At 45.3% G+C, this 22,977-nt stretch overlaps 1 protein-coding gene across 4 annotated transcripts in view; it reads left to right on the top strand.

Moving 5' to 3' along the window:
* LOC124794698 (irregular chiasm C-roughest protein) overlaps nt 1–22,977 on the top strand; it is a 1,925,819-nt gene that overhangs the window by 1,692,005 nt on the left and 210,837 nt on the right. For all 4 annotated transcript variants that reach the window (XM_047258262.1, XM_047258263.1, XM_047258264.1 and 1 more), the window contains one exon: nt 14,357–14,605. In XM_047258262.1, the coding sequence (XP_047114218.1) occupies nt 14,365–14,605 (241 nt within the window). In that variant the 5' untranslated portion in view covers nt 14,357–14,364. The remainder of the gene's footprint in view (nt 1–14,356; nt 14,606–22,977) is intronic.

Here is a 22,977-nt window from a genome sequence, read left to right as displayed (position 1 = left end):
GTGCATTCACAAGAACGTGAGGCAATACTGACCCTACGACTTATATTAGAAAATAGATTAAGGAAACGGAAACCTACGTTTCTAGCATTTGTAGACTTAGAGAAAGCTTTTGACAATGTTGATTGGAATACACTCTTACAAATTCTGAAGGTGGCAGGGGTAAAATACAGGGAGCGAAAGGCTATTTACAATTTGTACAGAAACCAGATGGCAGTTATAAGAGTCGAGGGGCATGAAAGGGAAGCAGTGGTTGGGAAGGGAGTGAGACAGGGTTGTAGCCTCTCCCCGATGTTATTCAATCTGTATATTGAGCAAGCAATGAAGGAAACAAAAGAAAAATTCGGAGTAGGTATTAAACTCCATGGAGACGAAATAAAAACTTCGAGGTTCGCCGATGACATTGTAATTCTGTCAGAGACAGCAAAGGACTTGGAAGAGCAGCTGAACGGAATGGATAGTGTCTTGAAAGGAGGATATAAGATGAACATCATCAAGAGCAAAACGAGGATAATGGAATGTAGTCGAATTAAGTCGGGTGATGCTGAGGGTATTAGATTAGGAAATGAGGCACTTAAAGTAGTAAAGGAGTTTTGCTATTTGGGGAGCAAAATAACTGATGATGGTCGAAGTAGAGAGGATATAAAATGTAGATTGGCAATAGGAAGGAAAGCGTTTCTGAAGAAGAGAAATTTGTTAACATCGAGTATAGATTTAAGTGTCAGGAAGTCGTTTCTGAAAGTATTTGTATGGAGTGTAGCCATGTATGGAAGTGAAACATGGACGATAAATAGTTTAGACAAGAAGAGAATAGAAGCTTTCGAAATGTGGTGCTACAGAAGAATGCTGAAGATTAGATGGGTAGATCACATAACTAATGAGGTGTTGAGTAGGACTGGGGAGAAGAGGAGTTTGTGGCACAACTTGACTAGAAGAAGGGATACATTGGTAGGACATGTTCTGAGGCATCAAGGGATCACCATTTTAGTAATGGAGGGCAGCGTGGAGGGTAAAAATCGTAGAGGGAGACCAAGAGATGAATACACCAAGCAGATTCAGAAGGATGTAGGTTGCAGTAGGTACTGGGAGATGGAGAAGGTTGCACAGGATAGAGTAGCATGGAGAGCTGCATCAAACCAGTCTCAGGACTGGAGACCTCAACAACAACATTTTGGACCTCTTTCGCGGTAAACCTTATGACAACATGCACAATAGTTAAACATATCTGATTAAAATTTATACTGGTTGAATATAAATTTTCCGGACAAACTTTTGGACATTGTTTTCTAAATGAAAGGAAGGTGGTATTATGTACTTAGCTTATCATTTCTACGTTCTATGGATCGCACTTGCCATCTCACATCATGACGCAGTACGTGCCGACTGATGTACAAAAATAATAAGTTTTCTCAGAAGATGTGATAGCATAGTTGCCACTTAACGTAAGTTATTTGTATTTCTGTCAATGCTACATAAAGCTTTTAATAAAAGTTATTAAATGAAATACGACTATTGTGAATACACTCATTTATAAAGCTAGGAGCTACTGTTCGATAAGGGATACAACATAAAACGTTGTAAGTGTAGTTATTCATGAATCTTGTTGTTTGATAAATTCCTCATATATGCTTATTACCAGTTAAAGCTGTTGGTAATGGATGTGAATTACACTGTAGTTCAGTTAATAATCTCTTCTCATACGATACGTTCATTAGTGACGTGAATACCTTGTTACAGTACATTCTTCTTCATTAAAAAGAGAGACTAACCAGTGAAAAAGTCATGGAAAAATCTCCGTTAACGTCTGTCTGGCAGCATTTGTGGTTTCATCTCTAACGAGAAAAGAACTGACTCCTCTCTTCATTTTATGTAGCTTTTATGGTGATTTACATATATTTAAAACAAAAAGGGGGTCACACGTTCTCACTGTGAGGAATTCTATTCGTAATTTTCTTGACACAGTAATAATCTGCTTTATACACTCTATATGCGGTACAAATGCAACTATTTCTGGATTTATGTAGCACTTTTTGATTACGTTGTCTCTCAGATACGTGAACATACCGAGGATAATAATACGCCGACATTTGCTGTAGCCGCTTAATACAGAGCGAACAAAACATTACTTTAATGACATGAAGTAGAGCTTAACGCAGACTGTGCGATTGTTCTGCAGCTGCGCGGCAGATTATGAGATGTAACTGGACAAACTGCGGTTATATTCGCAATTAAAGCTGCAGTAAATTAGTGAGCTGACAAATAAGTGGAGGCGAAATACGTAAGCAGAAATTGTAGCAGTACTGTCGTAGACGTTTTGTTCGCTCCGCTCCTGAGCCTGAAGTGGCTAGAGATAAGTGCCACGACTATGAATTTCATTTAACTACGATTGCACATCACGATTAAATTTTAAGCACACTGTTACTCCTCCGTGGACCTTACCTAAGCAGGTCAAGGTTTGACTTTAATGCTGCAAATATTTATTGCATCCAGACGTGTAAATCCTTAATTAAGTACTAAGGCTGCACTCAGTAGCGTCACAAGCTTGATATTCAGATCTCTGTAAGCCCTGTGCTACAAATACAGGGTAAATTAGACGAAAAAAAACTAAAACAGAAATTTGTCCTCCTTTGTTCATCTACTTGCAGTTTCAGAAACAGTTATTTGTTTGAAAGAGCTGCTTCCCCGTAACAGTTAAAGTAGATACTTCTCGCAGTGTACATCGTTCCGAATTTATACGCACACACTACAATGATGACAGTGACAGATACAGGATGTCGCAGGAGGAATGGTCAAATTTCAAGGATATGACGGGAACGATTATTCGAAGTAAAAAAGTCTAACAAACATTGGCTTTAAAATATACACCTTAAGCTATGAGCACTTCTTCATCTTCTATACTGTGAAACAAATCCCTTCTAATGACAGGTCTTTGCTTTTCATACATGATCAAAAGTATACGGACACCTGGATGAAAATGACTTACAAGTTTGTGGCGCTCTCCATCGGTAATGCTGGAATTCAATATGGTGTTGGCCCACGCTTAGCTTTGATAATAGCTTCCACTCTCGCACGCTTGCGTTCAATCAGGTGCTGGAAGGTTTCTTGGGGAATGGCAGCCCATTCTTCACGGAGTGCTGCACTGAGGAGAGATATCGATATCGGTCGGTGAGGCCTGACACGAAGCCGGCGTTCCAAAACATCCCAAAGGTGTTCTGTAGGATTCAGGTCAGGACTCTGTGCAGACCAGTCCATTACGGGGATGTTATTGTCGTGTAACGACCCCGCCGCAGGCCGTGCATTATGAACAGCTGCTCGATCATGTTGAAAGATGCAATCGCATTCCCAAATTGCCTTCAACAGTAGGAAGCAAGAAAATGCTTAAAAAAATCAATGTAGGCCTGTGCTGTGATAGTGCCACGAAAAACAAGGGGTGCAAGCCCCCTCCACGAAAAACACGACCACACCATAACACCACCGCGTCCGAATTTTACTGTGACACTACACACGCTGGCAGATGACGTGCACCGGGCATTCACCATACCCAGACCCTGCAGTCGGATTGCTACATTGTGTACCGTCATTAGTCACTCCACATAACGTTTTTCCACTGTTAAATCGTCCAATGTTTACGGTCCTTACACCAAGCGAGGCATCGTTTGGCATTTGACGTGTGACTTAAGAGCAGCCGCTCGACCATTAAATACAAGTTTTGGCACCTTCCGCCTAACTGTCATAATACCTGCAGTGGATCCTGATGCAGTTTGGAATTCCTGAGTGATGGTTTGGATAGATGTCTGCCTATTACACAATACGAACATCTTCAACTGTCGGCGGTCTCTGTCACTCAACATACGAGGGCGGCCTGTACGCTTTTGTGCTGTACGTGTTCCTTCACGTTGCCACTTCACTATCACATCGGAAACAGTGAACCTAGTTATGTTTAGGGGTGTGGAAATCTCGCGGACAGACGTATGACACTAGTCTCACCAAATCACCTGAGGACGTTCGACGTCCGTGAGTTCCGCGGCGCGCCCCACTCTGCTCTCTCACGATGTCTAATGACTACTGAGGTCGCTGATATGGAGTACCTGGCAGTAGGTGGCAACACAATGCACCTAATATGAAAATCGTATGTTTTTGGGGGTTTTCGGATACTTTTGATTACACAGTGTACTTTGGGAGGAGCTAGTATGGACCAAGACATGGAAAAATTGTCTGGTAAACAGGAGCTTCAAAATGCCTTCCTTAAGAGGTATGAGCACTTATTCAGTAGAAGAGATGTGTTTCCCAGTAGCGTAGTTGAACAAGTGTTAATAGCTCTTAAGGCTTGTACTTTAGAACCACTGTTTACTGGACTTTTTTTTTATTTTTGTCCATACTACCACCTCCCAAAATATGGAAAGCAAAGAGCTTGAAAGAAGAGATTTGTTTCACGGTATCGAAGGTCGAGAGGCGCTCACAGTTCTTATGGAACGCATTTTAGAGCCCATACTTACTAGACAATGTTTTCTTATTTTGGTCCGTACTACCTCATCGCAAAATACGGAAAGCAAAGAGCTTGCAGCTTGTTTCACTGATCGAAGTTTTATGTGGTCTTTTTTTTTTCCTTAACTGTCCCGTAACTAATATTAAATCAGAACACTCATTAGATCGGAATTCGTAATCATAAACAAGAAGTGAAATGCATATTAGTACCAGCTATTGTCAGTAGCTAATTCTCTTAATTTACATTTTATTTGGATTTGCAGGAGGTTTATAAGTATGAAGTCATTTGGAAGCATATTAGGACGATATGGCAGTCCTCTGGCGAACAGCGAGGCTCGGTAGCAGTGTAGAGGGACCACCTCCATATGAATTCTCCGAAGGGCGCTCCGGTTGGGCTGCAAGTCAGTGCCGTTTGCTCGACCAGACTTCCCTTTTGAGTTAGCGCATCTGTTGTGAACAAAGCGCTTTTGAGACGCACACGACCCTGTAGACAACATCGGGAACATGAAGTAAGAGACTCCACTTTGGAACCTCTTTATACTCGTGGGACACCGTCGAAAGCCGTGTTCACAAGAACGAAATATTTACGCAACATAGTAACTGACAGGATTGGCTAATGTAAATAAACTGGAAGTTAGAGAGAGACATTTGACGGTGCTGCCGAGGCCCCACTTCATTGGTAACAGGAAGAGACAGAAAGAGAATGAGATGCGTTTTTTCAGCACTAAATGGTAGGAGGTGCATTACTTGTTAACACCTTGAAGAAAAATTCAGGGAAGTGGACCAGCATCTTTTAAGGAATCCTTTTACTGGTCGGCGCTTGGAATATATATATAGCTCAGCGGATCCGACCAGAGTAAAGAACGCAAAACGCAGAAATACAAGTTTTCCTCTTACGACCTAGTAGGTACAATTTCATTCAGTTTTTGGGATTCGACTCTTCGACTTCTTCATCTCTGGGAGCCTTCACCTTCACTGGCCTGCGAAGTCGCTCAGTACCATCTGCGAGCAGATGAGCTGAGGGACTGGGAAAGATTTCGGGCTGATTAGGACTTAGCCGCAGGCGCGGGTCATTGGTGTGCTCCAATGACTGATTCTGCCGCCGTCTCAGCCTCCATCCACAGATGGATATGATGAGATCGAGCAGCGACAGCGAAATGATTCGTAGAGACAGTAAAGTCATTTTTGTAGAATTTCATTAATCTCAAGCTTCACTCTGGAGACTTGCTGAGGATATAGACAGAATATGGGTCTACTATGTGTTTTCTAAAGTGCGCAAATTTTACATTTCTGGATACTTAAAACAATTGGCCAGTTTTTCCGCAGCGTAAGTGGTGGTCTACGTTACGACACAGGGCAGTCGGAAGAGTTAACCGGAGTGTGTAAGCACCGCTTTCAACAAATTTGTCCGGAAAGTGACTGCCAGCCCCAGTTGTGCTGTTGTGTCTCGCCCGTTGGCACTGACTGACAGCCTAGTAGCTAATTTACGAGTGCTACTCCGCACTGGCTGGCTTTTTGGTCCAATGTTTCCGGCATTCGGGCAATACACTTTTCGTGAACTACAAAGTTCTCAAGTCCAAGGTGTAACCGTGCAGTCCTCTCATTCAGATATTAAAATAAATTAAAGAATGTTGGATTCTGTGCGTTCGGATTTCTGAGACGGGAGGGGCAGATGCAGAGAGCGTCTATCTGTGCCACTTGCAGACCAGCGACACCTCAGGTATTGGGAAGTGACCACCGTGAAGGCCAGAACACTGTCGCAGATGAGTCTCCGTGAGCATCAGTTTTTCTTTTTTATATGAATCACACTACTGATCTTGCTCAATATAATGCGACGCTAGACAGTGACATAGATCCAATGACGGCGCGCGCGTAATCCGTGAATGTGCAGTGCGGACGACCAATCACTGAGTGTTCATTTGTTTAAGATGAGAAAAAGTGTTGTAATTCCTCAGAGTATCACAAATGTTTTGAAAAGTCTTATTGATAAAGAGTTTAAGCTGTCCGATGGCTACTGACTCTAGCCTCGTAATACCATACGGGCGAGGAACGGTTAAATAGATGCTGACGGAGCGCTACAGAAACTCGTTCTCGGAGGAAAAAGGAAAAAAAAAAAAAAAAAAACTGGGAGGTCGCGACGAATGGCCATCTGAAACTTTTTCCTCCCCCTAACCGAAAGTGGCTGAGCACAGCACGGGGGATCCTCACTCGAAAAACTCCGGCAGGCGCTAAGCTCGCTCGCCGCCTCTTGGCGAGTGGCTCTGGCCAGCTCTGAGGTCTCTCTCCGTCTCGTCTCTTCTCGTTTTGTTTTGTTTCACTTTGCTTTGTGCAGCTCTAACGCGGAGCCCACTCGGGGTAACGGATCTGCGTGCTCGACGCGCACCGAGCGATTATCGGGAGAAATAAGCGCACGAGGGGCGCGGATTACAGCTGACGCCCGCTCGTGTGACGGGCTGCTGAGAGGAGGGGGGGGGGGGGGGGTAGGTGGGAGGGTCTCAACCAACACTCGACACGGACCGAATAAATCTGTTAGCGGCGCCTACACGTGAATCCTCGGTAGGTGACCTGCAACTCAGTCGAGGACGGCACTATCCGGGCGGTTGTAACATTATTCAACAATCTCTTGGTAACACAGTCCTTGCGCCTCTGCTCCAAACTTTCACTTACTTCGGAGTATCGGGCATGTTGCGATGCCTCACCCTCAAAAGATGGTAATACAGTTTTAATATTCAATAAACAATTAGAAATAAGTAAAATAAATTACCGAAGCAAAAACATGATTAGCTGTTATGCAAGAGAATATGTCGATAAGTTGGGCATACGCCAATGCCTTTAAATGCCCCCATGGAGCAAAATCCAACTGGCAGGCCATGCTACCGGACCCCCTCGACCAATCCATCGCCCATGAAACACTGCGGTGAGCAACTGTGGAAAATGTGTAGGTGTTCCGTTGCACGTAAACCACAGTCTAAGTGCAAGGGTAACTTTCTCCAGTACTGCTGATAGTACAGCCCGCAGAGAACTGCAACAGTAAAACGGCCTAAGCCACCAAGTAAAACTGTCCATGTCCCAACAAGCAGACATATAATTATCGGAACTTTTATTCCAGTTTTGACCAATACTGCCTCCTACACTAGTAAGTTACGCTTTTTTAAAACACGCTGTGTATTACCGAGGTGACAAGGAGATGACAATGGTATTATGATGATCACTACATATAGAGATATATTCCCCTATTTTTAAACTCGATAATTAATGTTAATTAATAAGTTACGAACCATCACCAAAATTACGATTTCCGTTTCCTGCGGGTTAATCATCGGTGCATTCTCAGCCTTGCGTCATTTGAAAAGAGGTCAATTAGGTACCCTTCGGACCACGCTACACCACTACAGCCAGTTACTGTCCGATCTTCTGTGTCGTTTGGCCCAACGAAGGCGCCGTGTTACACGAGTGTAAGTGGTACACCATTCTTGGCAGACACGTTGATATACCAATATTCGGGCAGCATCATTGACGGCGTGGTCATGGACAGGTCCAAACACAATACCTCATTTTTGCAGTTCTATAGCGTCTGCACGTTACCGATTATTACGTGCATACCACTTCATTGCCATGGCCAGATAGCCGTGAAGGAACATCACTGCTTGGTGCCATTGCTACACCATCAAAAACACTCCAAAGCGAACACTGTACTCTTCTGAGTCGCTAACTATTACTTTGTCCTACGAGCTTACGTAAGCGTGGCGACATGAAGTCGAACTAACACATTAGATAAGTTGTAGCGAAGGTCGTGACAGTTCTAGATAAGTATATATGAAGAAGGTATCTGTTCTTTCGGACATGTCCGAAAGAACACATACCATGTGTGACCATGCAGCTCTCTTAGAATGAAACGATAATTAAATCAAGACCCTAAGCTGTCGACAGGCGTTGATATACATCAACGGGGACAGTTGAAAATGTGTGCTCCGACCGGGACTCGAACCCGGGATCTGCTGCTTACATGCCAGACGCTCTATCCATCTCAGCCACCGACGGCACAGAGGACAGTGCGTCTGCAGGGATTTTATGCCATGCACGCTCCCCGTGAGACCCACATTCCCAACTACATTCGTAGTGCCCCTGCCCATTACACTCTTTACTCGCAGCAGACAACCTTACCGAGTCCGGTAAGATTCCTTGGTGAGAGGCCTGGTACAGGATGCACTCGGCCTCGTGATGCCACCTGAGGAGTACTTGACGCAGTAGCAGCGGCTCCTCGGTCTGCAAAGTCTGCAAAACGGCCGGCAGAACAGTGTGCTGACCACATACTCATCCACACCTCTCCGCATGACGCCACAGGGCAGCCGATGAAAGGGTGACCGATACAAATTCCTTGAGCCTTTACGGGCTGACGAGCAGCTCGTAAAATTAATCATTTCAGAGGCGCGTGTAGGAATTTCTTAGCGTTCAGTTCGGTAAGTATGAGAGTGTTACGGAAATGCTCCATAAGCTTGCATGGGTAAGGAAGAGGACACTGTTTTCTCGAAAGGATGTTAAGAGACTGCGGTAGACTGTAGAACGATTCTGCAGTGTAGGACGAAATAAGGGAGATTTTGGTTCGTTCAGAGGCATACAAGCACTCACTTTTCCCAATGACCAGCAATAGTTTAAAGCGTCCCCCGTCATACTGTGCAATGTGGCTTGCAGTATACGTATTTAGGCGTAGATAGTTTCGTAAATTCAGCCGAGTGGCTCACTGATTAAGGCTAGTTATTCAACAAACCGACGAGATGTTTAATTTCAGTATCTACCTGCACTGACGGCGACAATTTCTTCTATATCAAGTAGCGATTTGTTACTCACTGTAACTCTTTAACTAAAAATTTGGCTAAAATATGGCTACTTACATTGTCTAGATACACTAGTAATGGAAGTAGCAGCAGACTTTTCAAAAGGTACGCCGAGTCATGGAAAAAGGAATGAACCTTAGTAACCGGAATAAGAGGAGTTACCAAACCGTGAAAGTGCGTCAAGAGTATAAGGCTATTCTACAGAGATAATGAAAGGCCGTGATTGATTAAGGGTAGTTGGTCTCGCACCTACAGACTGAGAGGCAAGCGCTTGGCGGTGGGCTCATTTCATGGGAGTAACAATGCACTCCAAAAGGGAGAAAAACAGGCCCCCGGGACAACGCGCAGTGGAACCGAGAGGGCTGTGCAACCAGCCGGAAAGCGTAGGCCTCGATACGCATCCGCGGCGCCCACCGGTGTCACCCCACGCTTAGTGGCTCCCTCTGTCATTCTGTAATGCTGCACATACCGTTCACAGATCACTGTAACGAAATATGAGTCCAACCAACCGCATCTTTCACCTTACAAAAAGCAGGATGAAAATATAGAGGAAGCTAGTACCTTGGAGCCTCTAATTCCCAAGTAGCTCCCCATCTGACAGCACGGGACTGAGTGCACCCCATTCCAGTACTCCCACCAAGCAAAGATTCCTATCAGTACTGGGAATGAAACCCGGGTCCTCTGCACTGCAGCCATCTACGCTAACCAGTTTGGTGCTGATGCGGCCTTTATGAGGAACAGGGTGAACCAGAAACCACCGATAAAATTTCGGGGGTTGTTCAGACATTTTTTCTGAGTGGTTTGATACGAAGAACATGTGGTCTCCGGTAGATCGTTACAGAATAAAAATTTAATTGTGATTATTCGTTTTCTTACTCCATTTACCTTTGTTTCAGGGAAAATATCTTCACAACAGTGAAATACAATGTACTATCCGATCACCAAAACACAGAAAACTGAGTAACGCGACAAGACTCAGACGAAACATGTACACTTTCATCACAGTGTGTTCAGTCTGCTCTAATAGTGTACATTAGGGTACGTAATAAATGTGGAACTGTTCACTTAGAGGTATCGTTCGAAATGTCGACCACCATGGACACGTCAGTGTGTACAGCGACGCACCATTGACTCCCTTACACACGTCAAGATTCTCAGAAGTTTGGCGTACTACTTTTGGGGCTGCGGCAATCCTAGCAGCCAGGTCAGTGCGAGTAATGACCAAGTTCTCGTAAGCTAGTCTCTTCACATGCCCCCAGAAGAAGAAATGTTCCTACGTTTCTCTGGAATCCAAATTGGTCTTCCACGAGGTCGGCTTCTACCAGTTAACGTGGATCATAAATCAAAAGAAACGCTGCTTGCCACGGGACTCCACTAGTCTCTTATACCAAAATAATGAGATATTATTCCTTTTTGTCGGTAGACGTCTTAAGAAATAATATCTGATTTTTTGTGTCGAATAATTAGTCTTTGAGGCATTATCCCGTTCATGAAACGTATCGAATCAGTAAAGTGGAAACTAATTGGTTCATTTCGCACTTCGTAGTTCACGCAGTCTGCTGACCATAGATGTCAGATTGGTACTAGCACAAATATTCCGTCTTTTTCTTCTAAGAGAGATCAAGGTGGCCGCAGTGTGTGTTTTTTAAGCGATTTATAGAAGTTTGAAACTACTTCGACAGACACTGTCGTTTATCTCGAGCGATTGCGCCTCCATGCCTATCATAAATTTTAAAGACATTTCCACTTCTAAATGCTTCAAAAATCAAGTATGGGGAATATCACCTTACCATTATACTCAGTCATGGTGTTCAAGAACTTACTAGTCCAGAAACTCATATTAGTAAATTTACATTTGTTGTTTTGACTTGTTTGACCACCGATCATGATAGGTTTGCTCTTGCATCCAGTGAGTTATCAAGCAGCCTTCACTGGTCGAAACTCTAGCCATCTCCACACACTGCTACTCGGAGAAATAAACCTTTTAAAAAGGGCAAAACCCTCCAAAGAGGAGTGTCTTTAGCCACCGTCGGGGTGTTACAATCTACCGGTCAGTGACGGTGGGAACGACGCGGAGTGCCAACTTGAAATGAGACAACTGAAGCATTTCTACAATGAATTCAGCCCTTTGTGCAGAACGTGTCACGGCGGCCGGGGTGGACGCCGGTTCTAGGCGCTACAGTCTGGAACCGCGCGACCGCTTACGGTTGCAGGTTCGAATCCTGCCTCGGGCATGGATGTGTGTGATGTCGTTAGGTTAGTTAGGTTTGAGTAGTTGTAAGTTCTAGGGGACTGCTGACCTGAGAAGTTAAGTCCCATAGTGCTCAGAGCCATTTCAATCATTTTTTGAACCAGAACGTGGCACGTGCTACGCAAGTCGAAATAGCCCACGGATCTCATTGTCCAGGCCCGACCGCTACTGAATCCAGGTCCCTCCACCCCAGATGTGTGTCCAGAGCAATTAACTCCCAGACCCAGAGCGACATCAGGGCTTCCTGGATTAGCCTGTTAGGGAGTAGGCATCAATCCTTAACCCCTACAATCTGAAAACATCAAGAAGTGGGATGAAGTTCCCATCGCCCCTCCCCCCCCCCCCCCCCCAAAAAAAAAAAAGTCCCTAATGGCAATTCGTCCATGTATACATAACTGGATCACCAGACAGGCAAAACTGTTTGTCTGGCATAGAGGTAAATGAGAGGTTTGGAGCATGTGACGGGGGCAAAGAACGTGAGTGCTTCAGCCTTCGTCAGCTTAGTTCAGATCTCATGGTCCAGAGCCATTTATTCTTTTTTGAAGAGACAACCGAAGGAGTATCGGCAATGCATGGCTGTGACCCTTCTGGCTGTGTGAGGTGAAACACCTCCGATCTCCCCTTTCAGCCCAGATCAGGTCTCCCCAAGGCAACAGTGCCGCACTTGGAACGTAACCAGCAGTGCTCAAAGTTCTAACTAGGAGCCAGCACCAGAAGCCCAGAGGAATCGTTAGCGCCAGGATTTCACCCGGAACAAGTCCCGCCCACTCACCCCCGGTTTTCCCGGTCATTGTTCGGCGCCTGGGCATCGTTTCAGTTGATCCACGTGGTTTACCGCGTTCTGTTGCACTTGGAGTGAATGTTGAATTAATATCTTACTAGGTCTTAAATTTTGCCAGGTAGTTAAAAGACACGTTACAAAAAACGTGCACAATTGGCCTCAGTTGTGCCGGGTACTTCCACAGCAAACATAAGAGAAAACAATTTACAGTAAATTCTTTAAATACGAGAACTCAGTATTCAGATGAATAGCCTATGAAGAAACATACTTCTATGTGAGGAAAAGCACCCAAAGCTAAAACAGGATAAACCTACCCTCAAAGAGTAATTTGCTTGGAGAAAGAGGAACCACAGTATACTTGACACTTAAGTTTCAGAACTCAGACAGTATATGTGAAACAAGCACCAATATTCACTATACTTCCAGAGGGCATCAAAATTACTTTGTTCTTGCTAGATCGATCCAAGCTGTTTTTGCGTGCTATTCACTGAATAGTTTTGCTGAAAAGTTTCAGGGGTGAAAGAAGAACTAGCACAGCATGAAGGACGTTTTACAACCGTGAAACACCGCAGCATTAATTTCCTCCATAACTGCTCTGTGACAAACATACATATAACATTATTATTTAAAAAAACTGGTTTGAATGACATTTACGAAATTAATAAATCTTTTGGTTAAAAACAGACAGGACAAAGAACAACGACACATTATTTTCCTGAGACGTTTGCAACAGCAAATAGGTCAGTAATCACACAGAAACAGCCACAATTCTTTGTAACCTCGTTTATAATGTGCAGGTATGGCACTGGAAGAATTTACAAGTTAAAATTGACCCATTACCAATGCAAATACTAACGAAATATGTCATACAAGCAAATATCTTACTGCTTTTATTAGGCATTTCTACTTTGTGACATTCTTATATTCTTCAATTTTCGTGAGCTACCTTGAGTGCCTACATAAACTTATCAACCTTCACTTATTGCTATATAACGTTGATTTTAGACAACAGTTATTCGACTGCACCCGTGGCTTTACTGCCGACATGAATGATTAAAGACAATTTTTTTCGCGTTGTTTGATAACATCGAGTATAGATTTAAGTGTCAGGAAGTCGTTTCTGAAAGTATTTGTATGGAGTGTAGCCATGTATGGAAGTGAAACATGGACGGTAAATAATTTGGACAAGAAGAGAATAGAAGCTTTCGAAATGTGCCACAGAAGAATGCTGAAGTTAGGTGGGTAGATCACATAACTAATGAGGAGGTATTGAATAGAATTGGGGAGAAGAGGAGTTTGTGGCACAACTTGACTAGAAGAAGGAATCGTTTGGTAGGACATGTTCTGAAGCATCAAGGGATCACCAATTTAGTATTGGAGTGCAGCGTGGAGGGTAAAAATCGTAGAGGGAGACCTAGAGATGAATACACTAAGCAGATTCAGAAGGATGTAGGCTGCAGTACATACTGAGAGATGAATAAGCTTGCAAAGGATAGAGTAGCATGGAGAGCTGTATCAAACCAGTCTCAGGACTGAAGACAAAAACATCAACAACATGTTTGCTCTGCTGTTTCCCTCAAATAAACGTATTATAATAAGTGAATTAGTTAATGAAAATTTGTCCTTATTGCCCTTAAATAACATCACGTTATTTTTTGTTTTCTGTTGCTGGCGATGCTTTCAATTCTCCATAAATATTCTTATTTCTATAATAATGCAGATTCATATTACATTACTATCCAGAAAAGTTCCTTATCGTTACTGAATTTCATCGCAGTCTAACATGTGTTGGACTGTGGCGATAACAACTTTGATGTAGCTTCCAGTTTGCCCAACTGGCGGCTGTTTAGGGGAGGGCCTTACACTATGGATAGGCGTGGAGGGGTGTGAATGGGCGGGACTTGTTCCGGGTGAAATCGTAGCGCTAAGGGCACGTGAAGCCCAGTGACTGTGAGCTGGCTGCCTGGGAGAGTGTGTTGAGCGGGTGGTGTGCCGGTGTGTCGGCAGGGGCCACGATGCGCCGCCAGGTGTGTTGGGCGGCGCTGCTGTGGCTGGCGGTGTCGGCGCGTGGCGAGCAGCGCTTCGCCATGGAGCCCCAAGACCAGACCGCCGTCGAGGGCACGCGCGTCACGCTGCCCTGCCGCGTCATCAACAAGACGGGCATGCTGCAGTGGACCAAGGACGACTTCGGCCTCGGCACCGACCGCAACCTGTCCGGCTTCGACCGCTACTCCATGATCGGCAGCGACGAGGAGGGTGAGTACCACACAGCAGTTTCAAACCTACTGCGCCGCCGCAGTTCTCTCGAGTGTACACGTACACCGACGAAGCGTGTGTGCATCCTTGGCAGTTAAGAGTCGTTTTACCCTTGCTGTTCTCCTGTATGTACAGGTGCCCAATCTGCAGCATTATTCTCGCCCAACGACTGCAGTATCGCCGGCCGCGGTGGTTTAGCGGTTCTAGGCGCACAGTCCGGAACCGCGCGACTGTTGCGGTCGCAGGATCGAATCCTGCCTCGGGCATGGATGTGTGTGATGTCCTTAGGTTAGTTAGGTTTAAGTAGTTCTAAGTTCCAGGGGACTGATGACCACAGATGTTAAGTCCCATAGTGCTCAGAGCCATTTGAACCATTTGACTGCAGTATCAACGTTTGTGAGTGACACTTCCTACATCGTCTAACGTAAGGAAGATAGGATAATAATACACGAAATACGCAGCCAGTTTGGTACATATTTGAGGCAATAGTAACGCAGAACTTCAAAAACGGCAATAGTCTCCTGAAGACCGAAATTGGGAAAAATGCAGTAGGAAAAATGAAAGCATTCTGCAACCTAACAGTCGAATTTAGATAGACCGAAATTGGGAAAAAATGCAGTAGGAAAAATGAAAGTATTCTGCAACCTAACAGTCGAATTTAGATAGGATGGCCCAAAGGGAGGAAGCAGACAGCATAAAATTTCGGTAAAAATATGAAATATACTGAACTCAAACATCGGTCACAAGTTATTGATAAGTTTCTGAGATTATCTGTTCCACGCACAATATTAACATATTAAATATAGCTTTGAAGGAATGTACGAGAGCGTGCTGAGAAATAATGACTCCGATTTCTTATGTGAAAACTCTTAAAGCTTTTTAAGCAAAACAAATGTTAAAATTCTACATCTTCATTCTATACATCTCAACATAGTCACCCTGACATCGAACACATTTAAACTAATGAGAGCCAGAACCTCGACTTTACTTGCACGGCTTCATCACTAATAAACCAGTTCTCGAAGGTGTGTCGTCTGGCGTTGTCGTGTTGAAGGACAGGGTGTTCCATGTGTTGACAAACTCTCCGAATTAGAAAAGCCACTGGTTCTCACGCATCGACATACACTACTGGCCATTAAAATTGCTACATCAAGAAGAAATGCAGATGATACACGGGTATTCATTGGACAAATATATTATACTACAACTGACATGTCATTACATTTTCACACAATTTCGGTGCATACATCCTGAGAAATCCGTACCCAGAACAACCACCTCTGGCCGTAATAACGGCCTTGATACGCCTGGGCATTGAGTCAAACAGAGCTTGGATGGCGTGTACAGGTACAGCTGCCCATGCAGCTTCAACACGATACCACAGTTTATCAAGAGTAGTGACTGGCGTATAGTGACGAGCCAGTTGCTCGGCCACCATTGACCAGACGTTTTCAATTGGTGAGAGATCTGGAGAATGTGCTGGCCAGGGCAGCAGTCGAACATTTTCTGTATCCAGAAAGGCCCGTACAGAACCAGCAAAATGCGGTCGTGCATTAACCTGCTGAAATGTAGGGTTTCGCAGGTATCGAATGAAGGGTAGAGCCACGGATCGTAACACATCTGAAATGTAACGTCCACTGTTCAAAGTGCCGTCAGTGCGAACAAGAGGTGACCGAGACGTGTAACCAATGGCACCCCATACCATCACGCCGGGTGGTACACCAGTATGGCGATGACGAATACACGCTTCCAATGTGCGTTCACCGCGATGTCGCCAAACAGGGATGCGACCATCATGATGCTCTAAACAGAACCTGGACTCATCCGAAAAATGACGTTTTGCCATTCGTGCACCCAGGTTCGTCGTTGAGTACACCATCGCAGGCGCTCCTGTCTGTGATGCAGCGTCAGGGGTAACCGCAGCCATGGTCTCCGAGCTGATAGTCCATGCTGCTGCAAACGTCGTCGAACTGTTCGTGCAGATGGTTGTCTTGCAAACGTCCCCATCTGTTGACCCAGGCATCGAGACGTGACTGCACGATCCGTTACAGCCATGCGGATAAGATGTCTGTCATCTCGACTGCTTGTGGTACGAGGCCGTTGGGATCCAGCACGGCGTTCCGTATCACCCTCCTGAATCCACCGATTCCATATTCTGCTAACAATTATTGGATCTCGACCAACGCGAGCAGCAATGTCGCGATACGATAAACCGCAATCGCGATAGGCTACAATCCGACGTTTATCAAAGTCGGAAACGTGATGGTACGCATTTCTCCTCCTTAAACGAGGTATCACAACAACGTTTCACCAGGCAACGCCGGTCAACTGCTGTTTGTGAATGAGAAATCGGTTGGAAACTTTCCTCATGTCAGCACGTTGTAGGTGCCGCCACCGGCGCCAACCTTGTGTGAATGCTCTGAAAAGCTAATCATTTGAATATCACAGCATCTTCTTCCTGTCGATTAAATTTCGCGTCTGTAGCACGTCATCTTCGTGGTGTAGCAGTTTTAATGGACAGTAGTGTAGTTACGCACTGCCATGCTACACGCTTCAATTTGGAGCCCTCTAGCGGCGGAGGGCTGCAAATCAGTAGACACGAAGAATAAAGGTGTTGAATGTTAATAGCGATGGTTTTATTTTAAAATGTTTAAGAGTTTTTGCATAAAAATTCGGCGGCATTACTTTTCAGTACGCCCGCCAATGTCGAACTAGAGACGGCGCACGAGTGGGAACTCTACAACAACTGGCCTAAAATTGTTAGAGCTAATATAAATGTATGTGTTACTACCAACAAGTGTGCAGAATATTTTATATTAAACACATAGTGGTGCCTAATGACCTTTTGGATTCCAACAGAGGTAACGGTTGTCCTTTCAAAGAGAAAAAATATTTTGACACGTTTCCGTCTATTTAAATTTAAATTGCTTCTTTCATAACACTCAAATTATAGGTTACTCTGTAAATTGCGGAAAGCTAATAAGTTCTTACTTTTTTCCATTTCTTTATTTTAATATTCACGCATTGAGATTAGAATAATCACTTCAGTTCCCACGCTTTTCTTACGGTTTTTTTTTACATGTCTCTATTTTCTTTCTATGTTGCCCTTCGGTATTTTCGTCCTTGTTCCTCCAGTATTTATCATTACTATATAGCGACCCATCGCGGCATCTCACGAATACCATTAGCTAATTCAGCAGGATTTTGCTGCCGTAGTGATAGTTTTGTTGAGGCGACACTGTATAGAGTTACGAGCAAAATCCAGAAAACAACGTTAGCTAATTGCCTATTATTCCCAATTTTAGTATAACTCAAACGATTTAAACAGCGTACATCAGGAAAGACCTCAGTAGATACGATTTAATCGGCAGTCGTCATCACAGTTCACCCCATTTGTACGAAATAATTATAAAGTAAATCAACAAACTTTCCTCGTGAATCAGTTTCACTGTCAGTGAAAACCGCACAAAAATCCCTAAAGGAGTTCGTCAGAGAAGCCTTCACATACAGGCAGAAAAACGAGGCGGGGACTTTAATTTATAATAACGGTAATTATTATTTGTTCTGCCTCGCTAGACTTGTAAATTGAGTGTCTTACTTGTATAAGAGTCTCTGTTGTTTCTGATTCTTCGAGCTTGTTTCTTTCCAGATTTTTTGTTTTTATGGAATCCAAGCTATTTTTACCCATTATTTTTGGCTCTATTTTAATGCGTTAACTGTCGTATTTGGCGTCCGAGAGCCTTGGAGGTATAAAAAGAAGTCCCCACTTTCCAACTTTAAAATTGCGAGAGAGAAACAGCTGCCGTCCGTTGATGGCCACCATACGCCTCGGGTGCCCCCGAAATCCACCGGATAGCCGTCGCGTAATTATCCAGTTTGCTAACACGTCGCATCTCGTCGGCACTTTTTCCTCCAACGACCGCGGATGAGCGCGTAATAAGAGTGTCAACTCGTTCCTTGGCGGGCGAGGAGATTCTGAGATTTAGCTCGGATATCCCCTTAAGGCCGCCGGGAACGACCTATTACCGCATTTTTACTGTCGCACCCGTCGCCGGCGCGGCGCAGTAGGGCAGCTCGAACCTGCGGAGTACGCATTTCTCCGCACGAGCGAATGGAGCCCACGTATGCTACGGCAGAGTGGAGCTGAAACGAGGGGGTTAGGGGTAAGGGGTGGTTTGGAGAAGCAAGGCGGCAGGCGAGAGATTCACGCTTTGGCACCCGTCTGGGGTGGGCCTCCCGTCTTCTAACAGCGGAGCCTATGCATATTCATGGAGGGTCGTGTGCGAACCGTAATGAGCGCACACAGCGCCTGTGATCCCGCCAGCTGCGTGCGCCGTCAAGTGGTGAGCACTCGCTCCAAGAAACTGTGCCCTCTGTGCCCTCCGCCCGCTTCTTAATCCCTCGGGCGCCTCCTTCCGTCCGAAGAGGGCGGGCGCAGCGGGGAGCTTTAGACTGTGTTCCGCCACTTTCCGTTCCACATTATCCGGATTAGATCGCGTTTCGGCCACTGTGATCGGACCTCCTCTACCTTGTCTTCTTTTCCACGTCGGAAATGTTTCTGGACGACGTTCTCATTGACCTACCGCTCAAAGATGTGCCTAGCGATTAAATTTTACTGGATAATTTCATCCACTGAGTGAACAAAATAAAGCTGACCCGGAAAAAATTCATGCACCATAATATTGGTAACCCATCTTACATTATACGCGCCAGGACACTATTATGTAAGTTCAGTTGTCTATCTTAAGATGCATGAAACGCACACTAGAAAAAGAAAGACACCTGTCGTGATCGTAGAAAATTTTAATTTTTATTCTTGCTTTTGCGACCATAATAAGGGTCCAGGCTCCATAGGCAAACAGCCAGCCGAAATTAAGAAATAGTCCACCAGGACGTGAGGACAAGATAAGCGACGGAGGCTGCCAAGTATGGCAAATAACTTACTGCTTGACTTGCCAGAGGAAGCAGCATGAGATCAAACTTGTGCAATGGAAGACGCAAACAAAATGGTTCAAATGGCTCTGAGCACTATGGACTTAACTTCTGAGGTCATCAGCCCCCTAGAACTTAGAACTACTTAAACCCAACTAACCTAAGGACATCACACACATCCAGTCCCAAGGCAGGATTCGAACCCTGCGACCGAAGCGGCCGCGCGGTTCCAGACTGTAGCGCCTAGAACCGCTCGGCCACTCCGGCCGGCAAGACGCAAACACCAGGGCGATAATACAGCAAGAGAGAGTGTCAGTCACGTGCGGAAAAGACTCGCGTGGAACCAAATTAAGTTGTGTGCAGGCAGAAACGAAAGTGTCATGTGGAAGCGAAGTCATTGTTGCGTAAGCCGACCAATTAGAAAAGAGAGTGTCGTGTGAACCCATAGGCGTTCTTGTGCAATCCGATCACTTAGACATGAAAGGTTTGTGTGAAACAAATTAACTCGTGTGCACCAAAGTACATAAGAAACGAAATACAAGGCGAGGCAGCGGAATAGCAAGAAGCAGAGATTCTGATGCTGATTCAGAGCCAGTGCCGGCAGTTTGGAGATTCCGCAGCGAGACGCCAGCGGGGCCGAGTACGCCCATGGCAGCCGATACAGCTGATAAAGACTTCAACTACGAGAAGACGGTGTTAGACTCTGGTGGACACTCAGGAACTGCAGGTCAAGTAGGATTTTAGAATTTCATTGGAATAGTGTTGAATAGAGGCTGTCAGTCTTTGTCTCAATTGCTTAGAGAGATTTCAGAGCTTTCTACTTTATTCTTATATGTACCAGCAATTAGCTTTCAAGTAATAAGTCCGAATAAATAGGCTGAATCTTACTAAGGGGTTTATGGTCCAACACCTCACATAAGTATATGTGAGAATAAACTTGATAGAAACTAACCAATCTTTTCTGCCTATTGCAATTCTGTAACCTATTTTCAGGAAACTTATTTGCTACAAACCAAGGAGCTTCTCACCCTCTCATCTTCGATATAAAGGTTATGTAAGTTCAGTTGTCTATCTTAAGATGCATGAAATGCACACTAGAAAAAGAAAGACACCTGTCGTCCCGACTGTGCTACGTAGTTCGCACTTACCTCATTCTGGTATGAGGCCCTGCTGGGACACGACACGCCTCCTGGATGACTTATACGAATGGGAAGGAAATCGGTAAATGTAATCTACATATACAGACAAACGAATGATAGCAGTTTCAGAAAAACTGATGATTCGTGCAAGAGAAAGCACTTCACAAATTAAGGGCGTCAATAACGCGTTGGGCCACCTCTGGTCATTATACAAGCAGTTATTCGGCTTGGCAGTAATTCACAGAGTTGTTAGACTCCTCCGGAGGGATATCGAGCCAAATTATGTGCAATTGGCGCGTTAGATCGTCAACATCCCGAGCTGGTTGGAGATCCCTGCTCATACTTCTCCAAATATTCTCAGTTGGGAAGAGATCCGGAGACTTTTCTGGCTAAGCACGAAGACGTGCAGCAGAAACTCTCACCGTTCGCGGGCGGGCATTATCTTGCTGAAATGTACACTACTGGCCATTAAAATTGCTACGACGCGAAGATGACGTGCTACAGACGCGAAATTTAATCGACAGGAAGAAGATGCTGTGATATTCAAATGATTAGCTTTTCAGAGCATTCACACAAGGTTGGCGCCGGTGGCGGCACCTACAACGTGCTGACATGAGGAAAGTTTCCAACCGATTTCTCATTCACAAACAGCAGTTGACCGGCGTTGCCTGGTGAAACGTTGTTGTGATACCTCGTTTAAGGAGGAGAAATGCGTACCATCACGTTTCCGACTTTGATAAACGTCGGATTGTAGCCTATCGCGATTGCGGTTTATCGTATCGCGACATTGCTGCTCGCGTTGGTCGAGATCCAATGACTGTTAGCAGAATATGGAATCGGTGGGTCCAGAAGGGTAATACGGAACGCCGTGCTGGATCCCAACGGCCTCGTATCACTAGCAGTCGAGATGACAGGCATCTTATCCGCATGGCTGTAACGGATCGTGCAGCCACGTATCGATCTCTGAGTCAACAGATGGGGAGGTTTTCAAGACAACAACCATCTTCACAAACAGTTCGACGACGTTTGCAGCAGCACGGACTATCAGCTCGGAGACCATGGGTGCGGTTACCCTTGAAGCTGCGTCACAGACAGGAGCGCCTGCGATGATGTACTCAACGCTGGAGCTGTGTGCACGAATGGCAAAACGTCACTTTTTCGGATGAATCCAGGTTCTGTTTACAGCATCATGACGGTTGCATCAGTGTTTGGTGACAGCGCGGTGAACGCACATTGGAAGCGTGTATTCGTCATCGCCATACTGGCGTATCACCCGGCGTGATGGTATGGGGTGCCGTTGGTTACACGTCTCGGTCACCTCTTGTTCGCATTTACGGCATTTTGAACAGCGGATGTTACATTTCAGATGTATTACGAACCGTGGCTCTACCCTTCATTCGATCCCTGCGAAACCCTACATTTCAGCAGGATAATGCACGACCGCATCTTGTAGGTCCTGTACGGGCCTTTCTGGATACAGAAAATGTTCGACTGCTGCCCTGGCCAGCACATTCTCCAGATCTCTCACCAACTGAAAACGTCTGTACAGTGGTCGCCGAGGAACTGGCTCGTCACAATACGCCAGTCACTACTCTTGATGAACTGTGGTATCGTGTTGAAGCTGCATGGGCAGCTGTACCTGTACACGCCATCCAAGCTCTGTTTGACTCAATGCCCAGGCGCATCAAGGCCGTTATTACGGCCAGAGGTGGTTGTTCTGGGTACTGATTTCTCAGGATCTTCACCCAAATTGCGTGAAAATGTAATCACATGTTACTTCTAGTATAATATATGTGTCCAATGAATACCTGTTTATCATGTGCATTTCTTCTTGGTGTAGCAATTTTAATAGCCAGTAGTGTATTAGTACACCGGTGATTGCATTTACGTGGTTTAGTCTCCCCATCCTTAAACAGTACATTGCAGCTCTGTCTTTGATGGTAATATCTATCGATTACGGTCCAAGTAACGCGCACAGTGCTTGCACTGAGGTGGCGCCGAAAGCCAGCGACAGTGTGAGCAGGACCCGTGTAGGAGCGCCGTCAGACGCGTGGGCGGCGCGGGCAGGCGCTGTTTTTAGACGTGCCTCTGGGTCCCGGTCGGCTGTGCCCGCGTTCCTGGCTGAGTCAGCCGGCCCCCCGCAGGGTCGGGGACAGCGGCCGGCTGCTCCAGAGCTGAGTCGGAAATACTCCGCAGTCGGCGTGACCGGGGGCGCTAGTGTCTGGGGAAGCCGTGTCCGGCATTCAGATGCCGCAGCCGAGAACAGCGCCCGCCTTAACCGTTGACGATCACCTTGTTCCG

This window comes from Schistocerca piceifrons, chromosome 4 (assembly GCF_021461385.2).
Source record: "Schistocerca piceifrons isolate TAMUIC-IGC-003096 chromosome 4, iqSchPice1.1, whole genome shotgun sequence".
Lineage (NCBI taxonomy): Eukaryota > Metazoa > Arthropoda > Insecta > Orthoptera > Acrididae > Schistocerca > Schistocerca piceifrons.
The sequence above is the reverse complement of the archived record's forward strand: the minus strand, read 5'-3'. Positions and strand labels throughout refer to the sequence as shown.